At 38.4% G+C, this 26,032-nt stretch overlaps 1 protein-coding gene across 1 annotated transcript in view; it reads right to left on the bottom strand.

The window, feature by feature from the left end:
- Positions 1 to 26,032, bottom strand: part of USP22 (ubiquitin specific peptidase 22) — a gene marked incomplete at both ends in the record, with an annotated part of 111,010 nt that overhangs the window by 31,228 nt on the left and 53,750 nt on the right. Inside the window, 2 exon segments of the mRNA XM_082006748.1 lie at positions 20,984 to 21,085; positions 25,976 to 26,020. Coding sequence (XP_081862874.1) covers positions 20,984 to 21,085; positions 25,976 to 26,020 — 147 coding nt within the window.

Raw genomic sequence — 26,032 nt, forward strand, 5'->3', positions numbered from 1 at the left:
GTCCACCCACGCAGATGAGATGGAAAAACCAAAACAAGATAAGGAAATTCCATTTCTCTGTGAAATGCAACTGTACAGCTATTAAAGGTGTGGAAGCGGGGAAATGAGAGGACCACACATGAATACAAAATACAGAGAAACCAATCAGGTGCCTATCTCGCTCTCCTGGAAGAGCTTCTGTTTGTCTCTAAAACTAGACTTCGTGCTAGGACAGGAAAAACAGCAGACAAACCAGTCTGAACAAATATTACCAAACAGAAACTGCGATTTATTTGAAAGAAGGTTCGGGAAGTAAGAACATAGGTCACTATATAATGCAACTTTGAGAGACAATCAGGAAATCATTCAGATGCATTAAAGTACAGCCAGCTTGAGATCCTTCTTACCTTAAACACAGGTTGGGCACACCTTAGAGCAATCTTCTGTCCCCTACACCCAGCCCTCCCAGTTCCCCACCTGGTATTGATGTTTCCCTGAAGCTCCATCAGACGGTATCAGAAGTCAGTGCAAGCTGAGGAAACGCTCACCAAAATACTTAAAGAGAATTCAACGTAACCCTGCGAAACAGTGTAGCATGGCAATGAAGATTTCTAGAACAATTTTGGGGTTTCATCCTCTGTTCATCAACAGGAATTGCCACATCATTTAAGAGCATCTTTCTGAAAATGTATTTCAAGTGAAAACTACCGTACTACTTGGCACCTAAAACTAAAACCAAATTCGCTCTCAGCTCTCAAGTTTCAGGTGCAGACCGTACCACACATTACCAGGCCAATACACTGCTGTTCCAGTGCATGCCAGAAGCAGCATGGTTTGTGACAGCAATTATGCTCAAAAGATAATCCCTTTTGAAAGAGAGAAAAAAATTCTACTCATTTCAGAAAGCAACAGTATGCAGATACGTGAAATTACAAGTTGACACAGGAAAAAACATGACGTTCTGTGACACCAGTGATCATGTGCGTTGTCAAAAAAGAAAGAACCGTGCAATTCTGGTGAATTTATTCCACACCACTTTCTCAGTGGTTGCATGAAACCCACATGTAACTGCAGAATCAGAAATGCTGAGTCGAACGTATTAGAAAAGTTTTTTTCAGAGGTTTTTACAGAACATTTTTTACAAACCTATCAATGACACACTCAGGTATTAAATTATTTTGACAACAGTTTAAGAAATATCTACATAAACTTTTGCCACAGCCAAGTTAAATGAAAAAACTTCATTTACATGATCTTAAAAACTAACTTAAGAAATCAACATCTCTACCACCAAACAAACAGCATGCAATCTACCGTAAAAGAAAAAATAACTGGGGGTGGGGAGGGGAGAAAAGAAAGAAGAAGAGGTGTTTGAGCACAATCCGAGTTTCCAAAATTGTGTAAGATGTATTCTTTAAATTCAAACAGTTTTATAGCTTTGCTTTGGAATGTGTAAAGAATTTATTTCTTTCCCTTTGTTTATTCCTAAAAGGTACAAGCAAGCAGTCTGACCACATTAAGTTCATATTTTAATAGGAAAATTTTGACGTAAGATTCTCAAAAGTTATCTTGAAATTCACCTGAGTTCTGCCAACCACATCTTGTAGTTTTTCCACCACTTCTAAGATACAAAGCAAAAGCATGAATTTATTCTTTCAGTAATAAGCCACCGTATTTAGGTATGCCTTCTTTATATTGCAGAAAGGTATCAAGACAGAAACTGCCATTTTTGTTTGGCTGAATTTTAAGCACTGTAAAAATAATATACAAAAATATTCAAAAATAACACAGACCGCAAACAGCTTTGATGAAGAACACAGAAGGATGGAAAGCATTTATGTGACCTGGTGCATGGCTGAACTGAAACACCTGTCAGCAACTACACTGTAATGCTTTGCGGAGGAAGGCTGCAGCAGCCAGGAGCGCTTTGCCATGGGCTTTGGTTCTGGTGCATATACAGAAGTGTGTGAAATGTTTGGGGATCTCCCCACCCCTTTTCACATATATTTCAAGAGTTAATAAAAATGCCCACACAACATTCTGCTGGTTTTCAGGCCACATCAGCAGTACCACTTCAAGGAAGATGTAGTGAGTTTGAGAAAAAAATTTAAGCAAGAAAGTTCTGCAAGTACAAACTTTGAAACATCTATAAAATTCAGAGTATGGTCAAAACCTACTAGAAATAACCCTGAAACGAATACACTCTGCCTAGAAGCAAGTTAAAGGCTATCCCCGCAGAGCAATGATTTTGCAGCAAGTTACATACTTCCACACAATTTGCTGTTGAAGTGGAATGAAGGTGGTCCCTCATCACCTTGAGTCTAAGACCATACAGTCAGCAACAGCAACACAGGAGAACTTTCAGCTTTGTGGTGAACCTCTTAGGCAGTCATAGGTGGACTTGCGGTCTTATTGCTGGTGAGAGGACACTTCAATGGACACTGACATTAAACCCTGAACAGAGTTCCTTCAATAAGTCAAGAGTCATCTGTCAGATGCTAAGTTGGTTTTTTTGGTTTTGGGTGGTTTTGGGGTTGTTTGGGGTTTTTTTTGTTTGTTTGTTTGTTTGTTTTTTTTTTTTATGATACACTTTTGAGGTGCTTGAGCGTGTCTAAAGAAGGGCAACGGAGCTGGGGAGGGGTCTGGAGCACAAGTCTGATGAGGAGCGGCTGAGGGAACTGGGGGTGTTCAGTCTGGAGAAGAGGAGGCTGAGGGGAGCCCTCATCGCTCTCTACAACTACCTGAAAGGGGGTTGTGGTGAGGTGGGTGTTGGTCTCTTCTCCCAAGTAACCAGCGATACGACGAGAGGAAACGGCCTCAAGTTGCACCAGGGGAGGCTTAGGTTGGATATTAGGGAAAATTTCTTCACCGAGAGGGTGGTCAGGCATTGGAACAGGCTGCCCAGGGAGGTGGTGGAGTCGCCATCTCTGGAAGTGTTCAAAAAACGTGTGGATGTGGCGCTCCAGGACATGGTTTAGGGGACACAGAGGCGCTGGATTAATGGTTGGACTTGATGATCTTGAAGGTCCTTTCCAACCTTAGTGATTCTGTGATATCTTCCACCCGCCCCACCAAATTCAGTTAATAGTGGGTCTGCCAAATACCTACAATAGGAGTAAGCTACTACAGTGCTGGTTAACGTAGCTTATGTTCAAGAAAAAGCCTGCACAAAGGCAAAACTATTCTGTCAATTTAAAAGGATTTCCAAAAAGGGTAAAAATTTAGGAGATACAAAACGCAGAAGAAATTTGATAAAGAAAATGCGTAATACTAACATAATATGAACCACTCAAGATGCTGAGCAGTTATAAACTGCTGAGTTGCAAGCAAGATAATACATGTTTGCAAGAGGCTAAGCTTGAAAAACACTATGCATCCTTACACTGAAAGTTTTGTATGATCACCAAGCTACAGAAAAAGTCCTCACTAAACAGAAAAGGTACGAGGAAGGGAAAATGACTATGTGGCTTTGGAAGACTAGACTGAAACAATTCAGTTAAGTGAATGAAAAAGATCTGGCGAGATCCAGATACATAAAAAATAATGACTGACCCACAAAAATGTTCAAGGAGGTCCCGTAACAGGAGCAAACCCAGTCACGTTAAAGAACACCACAAAGATGACGAGGCCACGCCATCTGAGTAGTGCTGAGCCGCAAGATCAGAGACAGTAAGGCTGCAGCTCCAGATTTCTTGCCGTTGCATCTCCTCGCTGCCCTGACCCTCTCTCATCTAACAGGCTTATCACCTCGACTTCCCATAGAAACCGCCTTCTCAAGCCACCATGGGCTTTCCCTCACCAAACGAATCCTGCTCTACCCTGCGGCTGATCCAGCACAAGAAGGTTACAAACTAGATTGCTTATTACCACCCTTTTCCTCAGTACTTGAGGATCCCCAGCAGATAAAATGGGGCAACTGCTTGAGGAAGTGGTCTCCAAACTGATTCACTGATTCAGATGGGTTCATCAGTAAATCTTTTTTAAACAAGAGTATCTTTGACGTAAACAGTTAGCAAGGGATTACATGACAGGTGAAAGAAATTAAGATGAACACTCAGGGCAATATTTTTCCTCTCTGGGTTACTGCAGAACCAGGTGAAAACGTGCTAAGTTCCCCTGTGTTTGTTTTTCTGACTTGGCTCCTTTTCTCAAGTTATTCAAGGTTGCTGGGTTAGTCGCTGCTCATTTGGCATCATTGTAAACCTCTTCTGAAACAAACCACCTTTCCTGAGCTACACCACTACCACCCCCCCTGCCCCCCCAAGCTATTCAGTCACCAAGAGGCACAACCTGGAGAACTTCACTCACTCTTCTGCTCTACCTGACTTTTAAATGAAGCCTTTCAAATCACAACTCAGAACAGAGTTCTAGAGGAGTATTTTTTAACTTTTAAAGAGAGATTTGTGATACATTTTCAATTTTCCTACATTATATATTCCATTATCTAAAAAAAAAAACAAACCTATTAAGTACCACATATATATGTGCGTGCATTAAGATTCATAGGTCATGTTGAATCCTGTAGTTTTGGGAGGATGACAGAGTACATTGTATTTAGATAATATTGTTATACAAATTTGGAATTCTTTTTCATGGTTTAATTACAAACAAATATATTCATTTGGAACTGAGAGGATTCAAAGAAAAAGTCATCCCCTTCCATCCAGAAGCCCTAATAGATGCACACATGCACTCTAGTGCAGTTGGAGGACACGTTCTTTAGTCCAAATATCTGACTTGCGCTCACATTGTATGGGGGAACCATAAATTAAGTCCGTTCTGTAGATTACTGGGATTACAACAGAAAGTAAATTTATCTGGATTTGCTACCACTGCTTACCCTATCCAAACGCACAAGAAGAATAATGAGGTGGGGTTTTTTCCTTACACATACTGACCTAACGTTGGCATGTTTCCCCCACCCCTTCTGGGAAACTCTAACATAAGAACCAGGGTGCGTAAGAAAAATAATTTAAAACATGGAAGACACTAAGAACGGAACCAGTCAGTATAAGACTATGAAGAACAACTCCTGTTAATAGTCTTACAATTTATTTTCTCGCTATCTCAGATACGCTGCATTATGCATTGCACCATAAACTACAAGTTTACCCACTCCTACACAGACAGAAAGGCAGTGACATCAGAAAAGGCTTCCTGGAAGGAAAAAACAAATATGTATCTTAGGAAAAAGAAATATTTGCATTCTAAATGAAAACCCATCGCTAACCTTCTAATTTCTGGCAAAAGGATTCTTAATCACTGCATTTTTTTCCATTACCACTGAAGTAACAGATTGCTTAATAGAAAAAAAAGTTTGCTTATGTGTACAAAAGGAAACTGCCCTTCAGTTTGTTTCCAGTTGCAAATCCTGGAGTCCAGCTACAAAAGATGGTACACCAGAGGGAGTAAGTATGTGCCATGAATAGCATTTGTATAGCAAAATCATTAACTGTTGAAAGAAACAGAATATATGTACACAATTTGCTCTACAGCTGAGTAACCGACAAATAAAAAAAGAGGGCAAATATATTCCATGTGCTGAATGCAAGTTGTGACCTTAACCAGATGCTCTGCCACTGACTCATTTTATTTAAGATACTCATTACTGACCAAGGGTGGTTTTGCTTTTAGAAAAGAGAGTTAATTCCCCACCTTTCAGATTCCCAAGTGGTTAAAAACAAAACAAAAGTTCATATTTCCCAGTTTTGGTGTCTGTAAGAAAAGTCTCACGTTAAGTGTTACACCTTAAATGCATGCTCAAGTACTTCACGCAGGTTCAAATGACAACTTGAAGTCTCTTTTTTTTTTGTAATTTCTGGCATATCTGTGTGCAACTGGACAGTTCTGGAGTGACTTCAACATTCACAGGAGACTTTCCACATTTATCCTTTTTTATGTTGTGTTAGGATTGCCATTCAAAAGTCATTGTTCTTAACTCTTTTTCTCCCTTAAAATACCCAAAAACCCATGAAAAGTTACCAATAGGTAACAACCTACCTACATTAAACTGTCAGGATAATATGCATGGTGATGTTTATAGCATCTGTTCAGCAGTAGAGTTGAACAAATTTTCTAGCGTGTCTATGAGGATGATCTCGTCCATCCACACCACAATGTAAAAAAAAAAAAACAGCAGCACTGGTTCTGTACAGGCAAGATTAAATAGTCCAGACCAAGTAAATGTGGTTACATTCTTTATGCAACCAGATTTAGTGCCTCTGTGCTGCATTCCCCAGTGCTTCTTGGAAGGCTCATTACCTTGGGCACAGCGCCATGTGAACATGTTCATACTGTTTACAGACCCACGCTGACACTGCACACAACCGCGCTGCTCTGAGCCTAAGCTGAATTTGCATTGATTCAGTGTGGATCGAGACACCAATAATGTTTTTCCAGCATTTAGTTTGTCCCCACCCTCCTTAGTTAACGGGGAATTGGTTGCATTCACTATTTTTATTCAATAGCTTCAGTGGCATTACATAACATACACTTACAGAAGGGACAAACTACATCAAGATAGTGCAAACATAATTGGAAGGCAGAGCAATAATTCAAGAGCAACTTGTTAAATGTAAGAAACTATCTGAAATCAATTAAATTCAATAAAAACAATTGTGAAGTAGGAAACAAGAAAAATTAAGTGGATAAACACAAAATAAGGAGCAATAGCTATAGCAATTCATCCTAAATGACTTAATATTGTGCTGTAGTTCTGAGACAAACAGCATTCTGAAACTTAAACAGGCGTATAAGAAAACCTGGGAAATAATTTTCTGCCCTGGTGACAGGAAAACATCAGCTGAATGATGTCTCAAATTGAGCACCCATTTTAAAATAAATCTATGCAACCGGGCAGAAGTCAAGAACATGAGTGAAAATTTGCATGAAATTAATATTTGAGACTGGAGAAACAACTAAAGAACCCACTGGTTGAGTTAATTAATTAAAAAAGATAGTACCGATGGAAGAACAGCCAGGATGACAATTTTCAAGTATGTTACAGGCCACTGCAAAGAGGACTGTAATTAACTCTTGTGGCCTACCAAAGCTATAATAAAAAAAGACTAAGCTCACAAGAAGTGAAATTTAATTAGATATTAAAAATAATTGTCACACAGCCAGAAAACATTGCAACAAGGGAGTTTGGGACTCCCAGCTGTCAGCCATCAGGAATGGCCCAGTACATTGACCCCGACTCAGAAGGGGTGTGTAACACCCTCCTCCACTTTTTCACCCCGTGACTGTTCACACACACCGATTAATACTACACCGCGATACAAAACACAGGAACCAGCTTTGACAGGGAGGGGGGAGGTGAGGCATCTCCACACGATGCTAGCCCATCTAGTAGCTCGCTGATGCCAAAAAGGCTGTTCCCCATGCACTGAGCTGGCATCTACTCGACTCCACGGTGAAATGGTTCACCTTGCCTGTCTGGCAGAAAAAGCAGTCTTACCTTGAGGGAATGAACATCCTTTGCAAACAGGGATGAGTCTTTGACCCCTTTGAGCAGGTTTACACAGCTCACTGCAGGTCAGGACAAAAGGCCAGTGGCAGAATGAGGGAGCCATGCAGGAACTGTTGGTCTCTCTCCAAGACAGCCAGCCCTCGTATCCCCTCCACTGTAACAAACTTCCAGCACAGGCAGTTTCTAAAAGCCATAGGTTGGGTAGTAAAATAGCCATAGCCCTAATACTTGTATCCCTTTTGCTACCACACAGCTCTGGAAACCAAAATTAACTGCCCTGCTGCCGCTCGGGAAGAGATGGAGAAGAGGTAGCAGCTGCTGCTGGAATCAGGGCTGCTAACTATCTTCAATGTCATTTTCAGACTACATAGGTATTTTGCATATGAGCTTTTGCATTTGTGGTCAATACACTCACTTTAGTAATGCAAAAAAAAAAGAAGTCACAGGATAATGCAAAGAGATTGCCTGGATCTGGTATTAAAGTTCATTTCCTCTGTGTCATACCTGTTAGTGTGGGTTAAGAAAAATTTAAGTTTGCAGCTCTCAGCAGTGCTATGTTCCAATTCTGAAGGAGCTCTGCAGTGCTCTGTAACATACTGTTCCTTCAATTAAAAGCAAATCATGTAACATTTTAACACCACTGGACTAAAGGCTCAGCACAGGAGATACATGTTTGTAACTTATTTAAAGAAAGAATTTCTAATAATGATATGGAAGCAACAGCAACGAATTCAGAGGAGATTCAAGGAAGGTTACCCCTTAACCTTGCCAGATTTGGGAGAAAAATGTACATCTCTAACCAATGACTAGCAAAGAAGGCTTTACTACAGATTCTTCCTCAGAGCAACAGATCGGCCTTTCCACACATGCCATTCGGACAGGTGGTGTTGGACGAAGCCAAGGGCAAGTCACATCCTTGGAGCAAATGGATGAAAAAGTTATCAAGAGTATGATCAAACAAACAAACAAAATGTGTAGCATTTTAGATTATTATTGCACAGATGAAACAAAATCTGCAAACCAATGATTCCCAAGTGTACACAGTGTGGCAGACACAAAGTACTCTCTATACTAACAACATGTAGATCGTTGAGCCAATTCACAAACTAATGATGTCAAAACGTGAACGATTTCACAGCCCGGAGGAGTTTCCACTCTTTGCCTTAGGGCATCTCCCTATGATTTCATTTACCTGTGGATACTTTGTGAGTTCAGTGGTGTTGCAAGCACTGTGTGCCCAATTCTCCAGAAGAGTACTGACCAATTAAGCTTATTTTTATTTCTGTTTCTCCAGTCTTAAAGCACTTCAAACAAGGCAAGCGATCTCTTTTAACGGTGTGGGCATGGCAAGCCAGGCTGTGAGGTTATAGCCTGTCATTTACTTTGCAGTAACTGTATGCTTGGGTTAAGACCAAGCACACAGACAAGGTAGGAGCACTCGATGTCCTTTAAGTTCTCATCCTTCTGATCTGATGGTAATTTGCTCATGTGTGCACACCCTTGGCCTGGTAAAATGAGTCAGCATTCCTAAAATATCTGGCAATACAAACAAACAAACTTCTTAAGGTTAATTTTTCATATATCCTGTGTAAATAGAGAAGCTGTTTCAAGCAAGACAAGGGACCACAAGTATTTTTTTCCTCTGTGAATTTAAATTAAGAAACACGCTTCCAAAACAAAACAAAGTGAGTGTTTTTAACCAAACCACTGAAAAGTGCACTGACTCTTCCACCAAAAATCACAGGAAACATAGCTGTAGAAGATCTTGAGAAGTCACCTGGTCTAACCCTCTACCTCCAAGCAGAATTAACGCTACCTGTATTATTGCTCACAACGTTTCCCTGAATTTTCTTAAAACTCTCCAGTGATGAGATCCTGCAATATCCCCGGTATACGTGTATTCTGAAGTCTTCCAGTGTCATCTCAGTAGATAAATTAATGCAGAGTTTAAGAACTGCAACAACATCAATACGGAAGATAGACATACACTATGAAATCTACAGATAAGCTCCTCTACTAGTAGTATGACAGCTTCTGAATTAGAGTAATTCTTTTAATACTTCAAATAGCAATAGATTTACAAAACTCCTAAAATGAGGGAGGAGACAACTTGTCCAAAATACTGTGGCATCACTGCTTTTCTCCACTAGAAATTTCTGTGCAACTGAGTGGGTATGGCATGAGCCATTTTATTTCCCCATATGCTTCCCCACGAGGAGGAAAAGATAACTGCTAGACATAAGCCTTCTGTGGGCCAAATCTAGCCAATGTGTCCCCAAACTGATCACGATTATAATAAAAAGGAACAAATGAGAATAAAAGTAAAACTACTTCTCTTTAGAGTAAGTATTTTGCTGTCTTGTAGTTGCAGAGCATGACAATCTGATACAACCACACAAAGTTGCACGTGACAAGCCCACAAGGGTTGAATTTTCAGCTAGGTAGTATAAAAAAAAAAAATATTCCAGGAGCAATTTCTCCTGGCCAGGATGTGAAAATGAATTGTTTTTCCTGTTAAAGCGAGGGCTGCCTTGTATAGTAAGTGTAAAGAATAACCTGAATTTTAAATTTAAGAAAAGCACCAGGGAAAGGCCTTTTCATAGACTAAGATGCAATAGTTAAATCTACACCTAAAACCCGATTTTAAAATATTTATAAACATAGTAAGCATCTATGAGTTTACTGTCTCCCACAGCCAAGCTTAAGTTTAAAGTAAATGTAGGACAGGAGGGGAAAAGGGAGCTAAAGTAAAGGATCTCTGCAATATGCAACGTTAGTTTTGAACCTTTTGGTAAATCACCTAAGCAGGAACGGGACCTGTGAGTACTCCGGTCAAATAAAGGTGCCGCCCCCCAGCCTTTCAAAAGTATGGAAAATGTCAGGTTTTAGATCCATAATTTCTTATGGAAATAAAGCATTTTTTTAAAAGCATTTTTGAAAAGCATTTTTACTGACCATCTGCATTGCAAAACTGTTTTTCTCTCTCAGGCGTCTCAAGAAAAAGCCAATGCATCACATTCTCAAAAACAGAAAGTTATACAGTATGTTACCATCCATGGGAATCATCTCTACTTGATTCTCTCAGATGAAATGAGTAAGACTGAAGAAGACATTAAGTTCTGCAGCAGAACTTGTACCAAACTTCTGAATTCCTATCTTGGCATATCAAGACCCACTGAACAAATTCTGTCTGTTGTGCTGCAACCCGATCCAATCTCTGTCAGGATCACTTAGCAGTGAGTGAACACACTGGGGGACGCACACATGCAATCTGGATCTCAAATTTTTAGAACATGCACTAGAAGAAAACATATTTCATATACAGCACTGGTAATAACAACATAATTCTTTGATACTGAGTAATAGATTTGATTACCTAACCCCTGTAACACCTGAAGATCAGTCGGCTGGAGGAGAAAGATGAAGCAGGATGCACTCCAAGCACACATTACATCAAGAGCTAGAGAAACAAACAGGCACCTATTTCTGTACAGCAGAAAACATGACATGAAATGCCACCTACATGTAAATGCATTGCCCAGAATGCCTTAGTTTAACAATGAAGCCAAGACCCCTTACAACTGTGGTGCTCTTCATACACTCACATCTACAGAGCTGAAGTAGCTCCGTATGAGCTACTTCATACAGTAGAAGTATGGTATGGAGAAGCTCCTAAAGCAACCCTGTAACTGAAATAGGAGCTGCCCTCTCTCACACCCCAAAGCAAAGTTCAAGACATTAAAGTCCTATGAACCACAGCATGAAAATAATGGTTCATCTGATAATTGCAGGAAGGTCAGGAAGACAGATAGAAGACACCCAACATCAGAAAAGAATGGTAGTAGGTAAAGAACAGGAACTGGGAACTGTGTTGGTCAAAACACCTGCACGATCGATACGGAGCATTATGACAACTAGCCTTTAAAAGCTAGTTAAGTTGCAGACTCTTGAAGGTATTTTTTACATGGCAACTTGATGGCAAACAAAAAAAAGCCTCTAAACAAAATAAAATACTTCAAAAGGTGGCAAAGAATAAAACATTCTTTTTGCCCTGCCCTAAAGCAGCCAAACTTAAAAGCTCAGTGAGATCTTGCATGATCTGCACAGAAGCATAAGACTTACAGTGAGAATCCTGTGCAGATGGCATCTTTAAAGAACAAGAGGTACTCCCACTAAACTGACAAAATAAAATTCACACCCGCAGCCGTCCTTTCCCCCCAATATCACACCATATGCTGCCTACAAGTTTTTACCCTTCCTCACAGATTTCACAAATTAATAACTTAAGGAGTAGGCTAACTGCCAATGAAATTAGATGCATCCAAATATATTAATATGCACAAATTATTGTTGATGAATTGGCACAGAGCTATTCCAACAATCCACAACACACAAACCATGCCACATGCTGTTTATGCATATTCCTAGTTTCAGTATATACTGTATCTACCTTCTGTCCACACAAAGCCCAACTCTAGAAGCAGACACGAAAGAGCAGAATGGAAGGTCACAGTAAATATAATTGAAGAGCGATCCACAAAAGAACAAAGCTGAGATGGAGATTACTGGCCTTGTTGAAAATGCCCTGCTCTCTGTAATGACACGGAGTTAATCAGGTTAAAATACAGTAGTGAATTATAGTTTGGGTTGGGTTTTTTTAATAGTAAGAACCTTCTCATGTCTCTGCCCATGACAAGACAACAGGCACTTGTTAAGACTGTAATCAGTGTAGCTACATGGGCTAATTCTGAACTTCCTCATCTGGTTCTTGATTCAGAGTTTATGAAAGTATCCTTGCATTGACTGCATATCTGTACAGCAAAAATATATGTCAGGAAGGACTTTGGGTTTTAGAGGATCACTACATAATACTGACAAAAAGAGCAACAGTCTGTAGCTTGTCATCGTGTGGTCAAGGAAAAAAAAGGAGACATCTGCTGACCTCAAGGTTTGCTGCCAAAGAAGGGTAAGGTTCTGCACCAAGCACTTTTCGCACATCTGTTTTCTGTAACCATCCACCATTTTGTTGGTTTTTGTTTTTGTTTTTTTTTTTAAAGCCAGTTAAACCCTACTTTAAAGAAATGCCCTGATAAATTTTCTTTAGTTTTAAACAAACAAAACCAACTCTATCTAAATAAAGGTATCTTGCTCAGAGGGCCAGAATCAAATTCTGGTTATACATTGCTGTTGGGATTTTCTTGGTAAGAAACCTCCCATTCCCATAAGAACCTATTCAAGCAGATGATGACAAGTGACTAACATTTACTGCATTTTTCATGTTAAAAGCCTAGTGTTTTGACTGCATATTGAAGTTATATAATGACTTAGAGAAGAAAGCAGCACAGGGAAAAAATTAACTACCATTAGAGCACGACAGGTAAGACAAATAATCGAGTCAGCAAACATTTTACAGTTGAAAGTTGAATCAGCATCTAGGAGAGGAAAATCTGGGTTTTTTTGTACTGCTACCTAGCTGGTGCCAAATGATGAAGTTTTACCTGAAGAAGTGCAGAACACTATTTTAGAAGAGTCAAACTGAAACACTGTCTGTAAACTAAAAATTAAGTGTATGGGTCACTAACAACCATGGATTCACTTAAAAAAAAAAAAAAATCCAGAGGAGGAAAATCAGGTTTGAGTTAGAAGTTTGGAACATGATCCAAGCTGTGGATTAAGAACCCTGTCTTCTAAGGAATTTCACATTGTGAATACACACAGTGCATCTTCCTTTGTCTCAAATCCCCAAGAGCCACCTAGAGTTACAAAATTAAAATATTTTCTATGCAAGTAATATGAATGGCTATTTTCCAAGTCCGGATATCAGAAAAATTCAACTCCAACTGCAATCTGCTTATTTCACATACAAGTAGTTTTAACTTTGTACAGTCTGCAGGGGTTGTATTTGAGGTAAATACCCCCAGAGATTAGAATTCTGGCTTTAGAAACTTTGATGCTTAGGTCAACATTTATTTATCTGCAATATTTTCTATTATGGCAGCTATGCACATACCTATACATTGGTGTCTCTCTCTGCTCTTATTTCTCCACTAATAAAACATGCAAACAAGCCTTGCCAGGAAGAAAAAAAAGTCAAACCATTCATGACTTAATATATACATATTTTTAAGGTATTCTAAAACCTGCATGAAAACCCACTACTGCTCCGACTTGCTATAGCAAGACTCCTCAGCTTGCTATTCTGTTTTAAACTAAAGTGCTCCCACATAAAGCCATGAAAATTAAAACCTTCAAGCAGACCCCTGAACCTAAGAATCTTCTCCAGAACACATTTAGCACATCACTGCAAAAGCTGTTTCCAATGCCAACCTACCACCAAGCTCAAGCTTCAAGGTAACTTCTCAAAGTCGTTTTTGACATTTTGTTAATTTTTACTGGAAACAAAGCAAAGGCATGGGATTTATTTTGTACACAGATATTGCAAAACACACAATCTCAAAGTATCATCTTTCTAAGAGCTGCTAAGAATACTCCACATCTACAGAAGTTAGGTCTGGTGGTTTCTTCAACAATCCATACACTACTGCAAGAAGATCAACCAAAAAATATTGGGAGGCCTAACAGGGGCCAAAACTAGCCATGATTTCCTTGAATACATGATTTTCTATTCCAAGCTGTCCCACTACTCTTGCCTGATACTCCCTGGAGAAAAGATATTAACCAGTTTATACTTCAACTTGCTACAGCATTTTTGCTTGAAAGCAGGACTAAACCCTTTGGGAAAAAAGTTCTTTGTAAAGGGAATTGGTATCCTTCTTTCACTAATCTTTACAAGCTGAAAAACGTGCTCTGCAACTTTCTTTTGCTTGATGATTGAAGAGTAGTTGATAGATAGGCAAATATTTTATATTAGTTACTTCCAAAGAGCTTTTTTCTCTCTTGGGAAAGGGGATTGTAAAAAGGCTGTAAAGGAAGAGCCATGTATACTACAGCAGGAACAGTAAATGGCATAAGCCAAAAATGTCACTTAGATTTCAGCCTTACTACCAGTTGATTTTAAAAAAGTAGTAAATTGATAAAATACAAGATAACTGATTTTAGAATCTTAGAAGGCAACAAGAAATTAATGTAATTCTGTAATATTTACTTAAATATTAAGCTCAATATGCAACAACATAAGCCACATTATCACTGATGCCAGCTTCTCAAAGAATTTGTCCTTTTCACATAGGATTCTCAAAAGCCTGAAATGTTTGTTTTCTGTTTAAAATTGACTTGCTGGCTTACTCTAATTTCAAGCCTTATTAAGGTGACAATCCAAGAGCAGTTAATCTTTCCTGGCCTTGCTGTAGACAAACAATGCTCGGATGCAGCGCGGCTCCTTGTCAGCAAAAGGAGGTTTCCCCCTTACTCCCAGCCAGGCATCCCATTCCTGTGCCGTCCCCTCCTCACGTCAGCTTTGTGCATGTGTCAGAACCTTTGTCAAGCTGTGGAGTGCAGTAACGCAGGAGAATGTTCCCCTTGCAAAACCACCACCAACAAAAACCACAATGTTTTCTGCCAGGTTAATGAACTGAACAGACTCTGCAACCAGCTTGGCAGCACAAGAATGAATGCCACGGCGAGGGTGGGACCGTGCGGCTGGAATTAGAGGGAAGTGTGCACTAGGGTGAAGAGGAAAAAAAAGGATTGTCCCCAATGGAAGAAAGCTGTCTACCTTAGCTGCAGCATGTCTTCACCCTTAACAGGTATTCGCCGGTAGTATACTGTTAGTTCTTTTGCTTAAAGCGTAGCATCAACATGGAGGGAGGGGAGAAGGAAAGATAATGAAGTCTCCCCTCTTTTATCAGAAATGCTTTTTAGAGTTGGCGCTCTCAATGTTCATTAAAGAGTATGGCCCTGCAAAACCATGACATGGAACAAAGACATAAACAGGACAACTCATATACTGAAAGACATCAGCTTATGTCCTTTCTGAAAGACGGGCTAAAATTCAATCACATACTGAGGTAGTAAGAGCAGAAAACCCCACTTTGTTCCTCAGGGAAGCTAGCCTGGGATCAAACACGCATTCTGAAGAAGTACTGTTAATAAGCAAACTCTTCAAATGTGAAGGTAAGATGACTTACTGTAACAAAAGTTAGCTCATTCCAAGCAGGTAAACACTGCAGGGACTTCAGTGATAATATGGTCGCCCCTAAGCTTATCTATGATTTAATTGCTCCTGGGTAACTCAATGACTGCTGTGAAGATAAACCATACAAAGTGACATTTCAGCAGTGATGCAAATTGCTTTCTGGCACTAGCTTTGGAAAACTAGGTGACATGTTCTCAGACAACAATCAATACACAAAAAGGCTACTGAAATATCAAATCTGGAATTTCTTTTTGAAATGTCTTTTACTGAGGACAGCTTTCTACTTTATACTGCAAAAGACGTAAACTTCAGAAGCCTAGCAAGACTTTCTGAAGGCAAATCTCTACAAACCTCAGCAAGTAAATCACAGCTTATGTTTCAGAATTCGTAAAAGATTCATGCCCCTCTAATTTTTCTTAAAAAAATCCCTGTGAGCTTTGAAAGAGAAGGTTTTTTAAAATTTATTTTTACTATCAGGTTTATCAATTTTAGACCTAAGAAAAAAATATTATACAACTCAGTCCAATGGTCAGAGCTCATGATGAAGTATAACAGGAACACAAGGGTCTCCCTGATAGAAGTGTAGCGTTTTTTGATTTTACTAATCCAGCCTTTTAGGAAACAGTTTTCCAACCAGATAAACATTCTAATTGTGAAGTTAGATGAAAAAAATAGTCACAGAGGAAACATTCACCTGAGTAGTCTTAAAGGTGGTTTTCTTTTCCTCCATCACACAGCAGTCTAAAAATAATTTAAAAAAAAAAAATCAAAAAGACTTCTAGTCAAGGGCACTTTGTGTGATCATGATTTCAAATATAAAAGTACTACTGCTTACAAATCAGTAACTTTTAAGTTACAGCTAAAAATTTGGTGCTGTACCAACCCATGTTTTTCATTCCACTTTTCCATTTGAGCTACCTTAAGTAGCATTCAACTAGATAAAGCAGACCAGAAAGCTGGTACATTCACAAAAAACTTCCAAGTACTAATGTGGTCTTCAACACCTTCAAGCTACCGTTACTTCTACAGAAGTGGAAATGCTCCTGGTAGCTTGTCTAGAGAACCAGAAATATTTTCCAGGCCACTGTTCCTCTTCCTTTGCCACCTTTACGTGGGAGCTCTGCTGCAATATTTATTCCACTCGTGCTGCTGTCACATCACACCGCTTCGCATTGCACAGCTGCAAAACCCACCTGCTACTCCTGTGTAGCTATTCTTTTTGCCATCTCCTCCCACCTCGTCCTTCTTTCTGAAAAGGATTTGCTCGGTCTCCTAAGGCCTATCCCCCCTCTGCCCTTTTGCAACACTGCAATTGGGAATCCCAGGTGGCTCCTGCTAATTACCCATGTGCCTTGGAGCCTCATCCTTCCGATTGTTAATACAGCAATCTTTAGCCACAAAGTCACTTCATACGCTAATCAGAGACCAGCTGATCCCAAGCTACTACTTCATGTACTCAGGAGAACTGATCTACTGGGGGTATTAATGATAGCAGAGCAAGACCAGCTTTGGAAAAGAGTTCCCAAAAGATACACTGCATCACTTCCACTTCTAGTCCAACCCCGTAACAAAAAATTTGCTTGTGAACTTGGAGCTTGGTCACTACCCTCACTTCCTGAGGGTGGCTTCTTCACAGAGAAGAGAATGAAAAAAAAAAAATCAGATTTTCCTTTTACAGTGTTAGAATCTAATTTAATAATTTTTAAGTCTTATCTCATTTTCCATAGAAAAGGTTTTGTGGTTATAGGACACTTGAAACACCAGCTTCAACCCAAAATCAAGATGGGCATTTCTGTGAATAGAAAGATTCTATGAATTGAATAGTCTAGGCCATGATTCAGTACTGCTGCTGAGAACAACATAAAGTAACTTGGGAAATTTCTACTTTCCACTCACCCTCTGCATTTCCTGCAATATGCCATTCCTGGGGCCTGATCTAGTTCACCAGAAAACAACGGTGCCAGCACAATGAAAAAGGCAGCATGCTATAGCATCTGGGACACAACAAGGGCTGAGAATGTCTTAAGCTGATATTGCTACCAAAGAGCATATGTTTATGCTCCAAGTAGACTATACACTCTTCTTGGAGGTCTTGAAACTCCATCAACATTTCAAGTCTGCTAGGACATCAGAATGTGAAATGCTCCACATAAAATCCACACTATGTGAGTATTTTTCATCATGGCTTCTTGCATGTAGCTAGCTCAACGTTTCCACTTGGTTAACAGCGTGTTCCAAGTCACTTTGAAGACGCTTATGTGCAACTTTGGGAACAGCCCTTTGTTCATCTCCCAAAAGGCAGGAATCGGCACAATTTCTATAGCCGGTAGCAGTGCCCAACACGAGTTTTCATTTGAAGAGCAATTTGCTCAATGGCAAAGCAGTGATTCAAGCAAAGCTACCTACTCTTGTCTTCTTACTACCTGGAAAAAAATCTATGAGATGGAAACACACACCATTTTAAAAGAAAACTAGGCAAAGTTTATGGGTTTTTGTCAAGTTGGGTTTTTGTTGCGGTGGGTTTTTTTGGTTTTGTTTTTTTTTGTGGGGTTTTTTTGAGGATGTGAACAAGAAGTTCCCTCATTAACAGGTTTCAAATTGTCATGTAAGTAGAAACTTCATTTCATTTCACTAAATCAAAAGCTAAGAGTTTTGCACAGTATTTCCTCTAATGAACTACCAGCTCAATCCTCCATTACAACATATTCATTTCATGACTGAGTGTTCTTCAGATTTAATTTATGGTGCCAATGGGAGACAAAGGATCCTGCAGCTGTATAAAAGTTCAAACAGCTCAGAAAAAGTAGCAGACACATCCAGCTGTTTGAGAAGCATCATGAGATTGCTACAAATCTGGAATAAAAAAAATAATCCCTTTATGTACGAAAAGGATTCTGCCATACAGTAAAACATTCACCTAAATGAGTATCATGTAAATAATAAAATGTAACAGGAAACTACAACAAAACATAGTTTACCCCCTAAGTGTGTTCTAGATACAAAGAACATTATTTAAATGTATTTTATTATTAGGGCTAATAATCATATGCAAGCCCTTCACATACAAGTTAAGTACATCCTTTCAAGGCCATGCCTGTCTAGAGTACTGTCCCACTTACTTTAGTTATAACACTAATACATTTGTCTTACACAAATGCTGAAGCAGGCATTGGCACAATAACCATTTCAGAAGGTCATTGCAGAGCAGTTAAACACGCTGTCTCCCAGCTAACATCAGTGTATCTCTGGAGGTAAGACAGAATGCAGCAAACACCCCGGGCATTCCTCTTAAAATAGCTTTGCAGAGAGCATTTTATAGAGAAAAGGCAGCTTTAACAGACTCTTTCGTAAACAGAGCTGATTAACAGATGTGCAATACTTATAGATGGTTATCAACATCATCTTCATTTTCAGAACCAATAAAACTGGACATTATGCCTATTCTCCAAGCCATTTACCTACCTCAGAAGATAAACTGGATTCACTAATATCTGCTATGGGATTGATAAAAACTTGATGTCAAAAGAATTGAGTATTAGGAAAAAAGAGAGAAATGGGAATGTCCAGATAATTGCAGCATTTCAGTCTGCATATAGGCTCTTCACTGATCTGAAACTGCAAACAGACAAGTCAATGTGAGGAAAGTGAAGGGAAAAAGACTCTGAAGCAGATATATATTTAGCAGCAGGTTAGATGGAGAGAAAAGGCTCAAGGACAATGGCAGGTCTTTTCTTCCTTCAGCTAAACCCCAATGTATTTTTGTGAAAGAAACCTAGTCTTTTGCTTTTAACTGTAGCCCAAAACTGCATTATATTTCTTGGGTGCTTTGATTTTTTTCTCTTTCTAAATCTCAGCACATAGACAGCTCCAGGGCTCAGTAGGAGAAATTATTAAAAGCATGCCTGCAGAAGTAGAGAGATCAGTCATTTCCCTTATCCCCTGTGTTTCGTGAGCGCTCCCCCACCCATGCAGCGTTGTACGAGATTTCATGCAACCAGACACGTCCTTTTAAAACAGACTGAAAAATTTAAAATCCTTTAAGAGCAGGCATAGCATTCTTTCAAATTGGAAAGAGAAACACAGAAATGTGCTTCTATTCTTCAGAAAGGTCACATTCACCTTCAGAATGCTATCAAACTTTTTTTTTGCCCTACGCAATTCTATTATCCTAAGTAATTCGTAACAGTCTTTACAAAATATATTGGAGTTTCATGAAACACAAAATCCCAATGTGAACATGATACAAGCAATCTTTGCCTAGTTATTTTTTCCTAGGCTGCTTGAAAGTCCAGATGTTTTTCCAACTGTCTTTCCTGTTCCACAACTGCAAATGCATAGGTCCCTTCTTTAGAATTACCATTCTACACGCATTTTCAACTTACTACAATTTACTCTGTGCTTCTCAGTCCATTTTTCCAAATATACCTACACATATTTTGGATTAAATATGACTTACTGCATTAGAAAAGTTTTAGCAATTATGTTCAGTGTATTTTGACAAAAGCAAATGTGCTGAAAGCTTGACACATTCTCATAAAACAGTAAGTAGCTTAAAAATTAGGAAAAAAACTTTTTAAACAGTTTCTTACTTCCAAAGTCTACAGCTACATCTCCAACCTTGTACCTTCACCATTTTAATGTGATGTAATGTTAAATGTATACTGTGCATTTAACAGTATAGGAAAATGCCCAATAATCTTCATTAGAGCTTGTCAGGAAGCTGGTTTTAACACCCTACTCCCCCAACCTAAAGAGAGCAGAAAAAAAATTGGAAAATGCTGTTCATTTGCATCACCCTTACCCAAATACTCTGCAGCTATTAAGTAGATATGCCCGCATTTCAGAATGCTTTGCTCCAGACTACTGAACTCTAAACATTAAACATTTGATATGCATTTCGAAACTGCTATTTGACACACACTGGGGAACAAATTACATCTTTTCAGAGTCAATACGAAATTGAAGAGTTTGCAACATGAAGCAGAAAGATATCACTGTGCTTATTCTGTCTGCTAAAAACAAGATTTACCGATAGACTGCTATAGTTAGGGATACATCTCAACTACAGCATTTTCCTTCATACAACTGCATGGGATTTCTGATGAAGACTGAGTTGAGATAACATCACTGATTTCTGCTAAAGTCTTTAAATGGATATTGAAAAAAAAAAAAAAAGTTCTGTTTTGTAGCTGTTACACAGGGGAATCATCATCAATACCTGAAGTGACAGAGCAAATATCCTTCCACAGTGAGAAAAAGGTAACGTAAAATAAGCTTACTTTTGTTTGTAATGTAAAATAAACTTATTTTGTTTTCCTGATGGTTAAGGAAATCCCCTACAATTATCTCAGGGTAAAAATATTTATTGAAAAGCAACACAGAATTTTGAACATACAAGTGGCTGAGAATCAGCTTCAGAAAGGATTTGAAGAACTTACCTATGGTGCAGTTTGTGGTTATTTTTCTCCGCTTGGGGTTGTGTCGTAGCAATTCTAACTCTCGTTTGGTTGGCTCCCATGTTGAATACTTCTCTCCAATGCCTAAGCAGACGAAAAGAAAGTTTCAGGAAGTTGTTTAGTAAAAGGATTAAAAACTCTGTTCAAGTAAAAACTTTCAACATGCTGTCCATTAAGTTAGATTCAATCTATGTATAACTACCGGAGACTAATTTCTTTTTACACCTCCCCCCAAAAAATACTTTTCAGAAAGTTATCACCAATCTTCCAACAAATACAAACTAAAAGAAGAAGAGGATTTTACTTATTAAGAATACCTAGCCCAAATTAGCCTTCCATTACCGGATTATCATCCTCCTTTGAGTTAAAAAGAAATTCCAGCACAAGAATAAACCCACTATTACTCAAAAATGCACTTCTTTGTGCTCACAGGAAGTCAAATGACAGAACCACCATATGATTTTAGGAGAAGATATAGGATAACCAAGAAATCTCATCACTGAACTTTCACAAGTTATTAAATACATCAAAACTGACCCAACTTAATGGACAGATACAGGGTTAATCTTTACAGATGAACAGCAGAATTTAGTAATCCGATATACTGAACAGTTACTACATGCCTTAGGATATTAACATTACAGAGAACGACCTCTCCTTATAACCACTGATGTAGGACTGGATATTAGCAAGTTCTAACACTTGAGATTCACTTTACTGACATATCTAACATTACCTAAAAATGCCATTAGTAGTAGGTTTAAACACAACCCTCCCCCCACCAACCACCCCGAAGTCTTCAAATTCTTAACTACTCTTTCTCATGAGCTGCAGCTAAAATCTGTCATTATTCTCTTTAAACATTAACACTGTATTTCCAATACATTTCTTTTGCTCAACGAAAGCGCAGTAGAAACGAGTCAAGTAAACAGTACGGAGAACAGATCTGAAGTAAGCACAGAGTTGTGTTCAGTGTAAATCTGATACAAGAAAAACACAACAGTGAAGACTCAAGTGCTGACCAGCAAAGTACTGCTGCAGCATTCTATGTAGCACAGAGAAATTACTATGCAAGGTCAATTATATTGAGTCACAAAAGCATCTTGGCATTAAAAATAAAGAATAATAAGATGACAAGCAATCTATTCTAAAACTGAGGATTAAAGTCAATTAAGAGTTATTTTTCACAGAATGCACGGAGCAGAAACAGTGCTGTGCTACAGAAAATAAATTATAAATCATACATATGAAAAGAAGGAGAGTAGGAAATATAGCTAAAGGCTTACACATTCTGCATAACATACATTAAATTTTAATAGCTCTTTGATCTTCATTTTCAGAAATAGCTATGCTTGTCAGAAGCTACCCACCCAAAAATGTTCAATTCATAGTTACTACTGACCCTCCAGGTTCTAGTAATAAAAGGTCTCATTTTCGGGTTCTTGAGGACTAGGAAATTCTTATTTACATGGATGCACCCATCTCTCACTTTGATTCAACAATAGATTATGCAAGAAGCATAAGAAAGAATACCAGAATCATATAGTCCCTTTCCTTTATCCAAGGCTCAGCATCAAGCTACACACCCAGGAAAACAGAAAAGGAAACTAATTACTGTGTAACAGATTGATGAGATAAAACAGCTGCAATGCTTTGAATATACCATACAGTATGCATAGGCAAACGAATGAAGCAACTTTAGAGACGCACATATGGACAGTTCACATATGACAGAACATTGGCTTGCAACAAGTTTTATATTACATGTCTTCAGCAGCCCTTTTCATATTTGTAATACTCCCTTAGGAATTTATATAAATTGGGTTGTTAAAAAAAAAAGCTCAAAATAATATTCAACACCGCGTTAGTACCAGCTATTGCACTGGCCAGCTGTAAACTGGAACTTCTGCATTTGGGTTCACTGTAGTTTAAGCATGGCCAAACACAGTTAGCATAATCTGACAATGGGATGAAATCTCATGGTAAAAAAAAAATCTTAGGTATGCTTAAATCCTGGTTTAAATCAAATATAACAAAATTCACACCTGGAAACACATGTGCGCTCAGCTTTAGGCATGCAATAGTTCCACAGATGTCAGCAGGACTTTTCGTATATATATTTTTAATATATATCTATATATGATTATATAGCTTAAATGCTTGTAGAGCATGGGGACCCAAGCATTTCACAAGAACAACTCTTCAAGTAAAGTCAAATGTGACAGGCTGGATTACTTTGCAGGATTCTGGGTGAATCACATATTGTTCCATTAAAAAGAAATCAAACGGAAAACTATGTACAGTTTTCTATGACACAAAAACCAGAGCAAAACAGACAGAAAGCTTTCTTACAGAAGCCTTTCATTAGAGAGGGCACAAGTTAAGTCAGAGACAGAAATTAATTCTGTTCTGGATATATAATTTTAACCAGAATAATGAGGTTTTATTACTCTCGAAAATTATTTGGGGGAAAAAAAAAAAAAGACAGAACCACTTACTAGAAATAGTTCAGTGTTTAAAAGTTAAAAAAAAAAAAAAACAAAACACAAAGAAGGAAAAAGGTTTAATAAAATGTTTAATAACGCCCACAAACATGCCAAAAACTCCGATATAAACGACCTTAAACAAAGATTTGCAAAACATGCACAGGGTACCATTTATAATTAAAGGAAAGTAGCGTTATAGGAGTAAAAACTCATAATTTAAAAAAATTATGCTATGAAATTGCCAGAGATTAAAGTCAGCATGTGAAATCTCCATCCAAGAATTAATTTCATTAGGTCAAATACACAAATTGTCATTTTTCAGAGGATTTGTCAGGCACACATGGATGAGTGAAGGAAAACGCGATGAAGGCTCTAGTTTATAAAAGTCACTTTTGCAAGTAATCATTAATATAGATTGTTTACTTTGCTGTATTTTAGCAGATCCCCCTTTTTCCCCCTCCCAAAAGTCCAAACATTAATTAGAATGATGGGCTCCATGTATTCTCACCTCCCTCGTTATTAAAGAATATTCAATGCCAGAGGAAAAAAAAAAGGTAGAGTTGCAACTTGTTCAGAGTTATATCATATAACCCTGAACTACAGCTGGACATGGGAACTCATCACACTAAGAGTTAATATTACAAGAGTATGAAATGATTCTCATGTATTTGGGGTTTTTCTTAAAGTTCTTTCTCCAGGCATCATGTTGTTATGTGAGCATCCGTTAAAGTATATACTAATACCCTTCAAGCACTGTGGATAGACTTTTGAAAATATACAATGTTGACACTTCAATTTTTAAGCCAATCTCACTTTTTGGAGACTAGATTCACTTCTTAAGTTCTTTAAGTTGGCAACACTAGCCGAGGTAAACTAACTTTGTGGTAGAAATATAAACCTGATAAGACAGGTTATAAAAATAAGACACTGAGTTTGGGGTTCGTACTAATCTTTACATTCAGTTTGAAGGAAGAAGGGTTCCCTCCCCCTTTATACTTTATAATCTTTCTGATAACATGAGTCATGGGAAGGAGGGGATGGATTGAAGCAATGGAGAAAGAAGGAAAAAAGACGACGATTTTCCATTTCTCATTCCTTAGATAAATCTGCAGGGAAACACACATGGTTTCATGATGCAAAAGCTCCTATGCCTTGACTTTAAAGAAAAATGTCTATACCGTGTAGTCCAGTAATTTGAAGTGTATTGTTATCTATTCCATCATTTTATATCTTCATTGGTCATTTACAGATTTGTTCTCTGGGGACAGAAGATGCAATGTACATATTCATATAAATGAATCCATTGTTGTTTGTTTTTTAATATGCTATTCATTAGCCAGTTAACCAGTACAGAGGAGGTTTTCTGCCTGGCAGCTCCTCTTGGTGATTCTTCCCTTTACCGCACAACTTTGTGGTCCAAGACGACAAGATAAAAATCTTGTAGCTTCAATTACTCTAGAATATAGGCCATAGCAGCCTGACATCCACTGGAGGACAAACTGGCTGCATCTCAGTTCAGAAGGCACCTATACATCATTTGCTAAGGACAACATAATTAAGAAATTGCCCTTTGAATTTACATATTCAGAAGTAAGGAACTGCGGTGCCTTCCTCTTCCATAGCATTATGAAGAATTGTTATGTTGTTGCAGTTGATTAATTTGGTGCCCAAAACAACACAACTTCGAAGGGTTTGGAAGTGTTTTCAGAAAAGGTGTGCATAGTCTAAATGAAATTTTAAAAACATATTTCCTTTTATCTTGCTTTGAACACCAGTGCTTGGTGCTAAAGCATTTTAAGCTGTATTTTCTTGTTCTAGGCCCCACTGGCAATCTCACCATCTTCTTTTCCTCTGACTCAACTAGTAGAATGTTGATCTGTGGTAGAATGGGATCTGTGGTAGGAACTAACTAAAAGCAGATATACTTTTGATACGCCATCAGAAAAGCTCTAGTTAATACGATGCTAGCTGCTATTTTTAAAATTGGAAATGAGGTTAAGAATGGTTTGAAGTCATATCAGCCCTGACTAAGGCTGTCACATTGAAACAGGATGCCATGGATTCAGTAAGAGACATTACTAGACAGAAGTCATCTGTCTTCAAACACAGACTTGCCCACTTTAAGAAAACATACCCCCTAGAGGCCAGTGGAAATGGAAGATGACAAAGCTTTTATAACTGATGCTTAAAAACTACTCAGTTTAAGATAAATGCTACTTCCTTTCCCTAAAAAAGAAAAAAAAAAAGAAAAAAAAAGAAAAAAGAAAAAAAAAGGAGAAAAGGTTTGGTTTAGAGTAGTTCTTTCAAGGAAAGGCATATGAAATCAAGTCTGCTGTAATTATTCAATCATTGGGACACATCCAAACAAGAGGAAAACAATTCGCACGATAAAACTGGCATTCTTAACTGTGATTCATGTCTAAAATGGCAGGATAACCAGCAAAGGGACGCTTGTTAGTGAAGTGCGTCGCCAGCCCACGCCTCTTACCTGTCATTGTACACTGGTAGTGAGAAACCACTGTTGGGGTGAAGGCTAAAAAAGAAA

This window comes from Phaethon aethereus, assembly GCF_964289735.1.
Source record: "Phaethon aethereus genome assembly, chromosome: 15".
Taxonomy (NCBI): Eukaryota; Metazoa; Chordata; class Aves; order Phaethontiformes; family Phaethontidae; genus Phaethon; species Phaethon aethereus.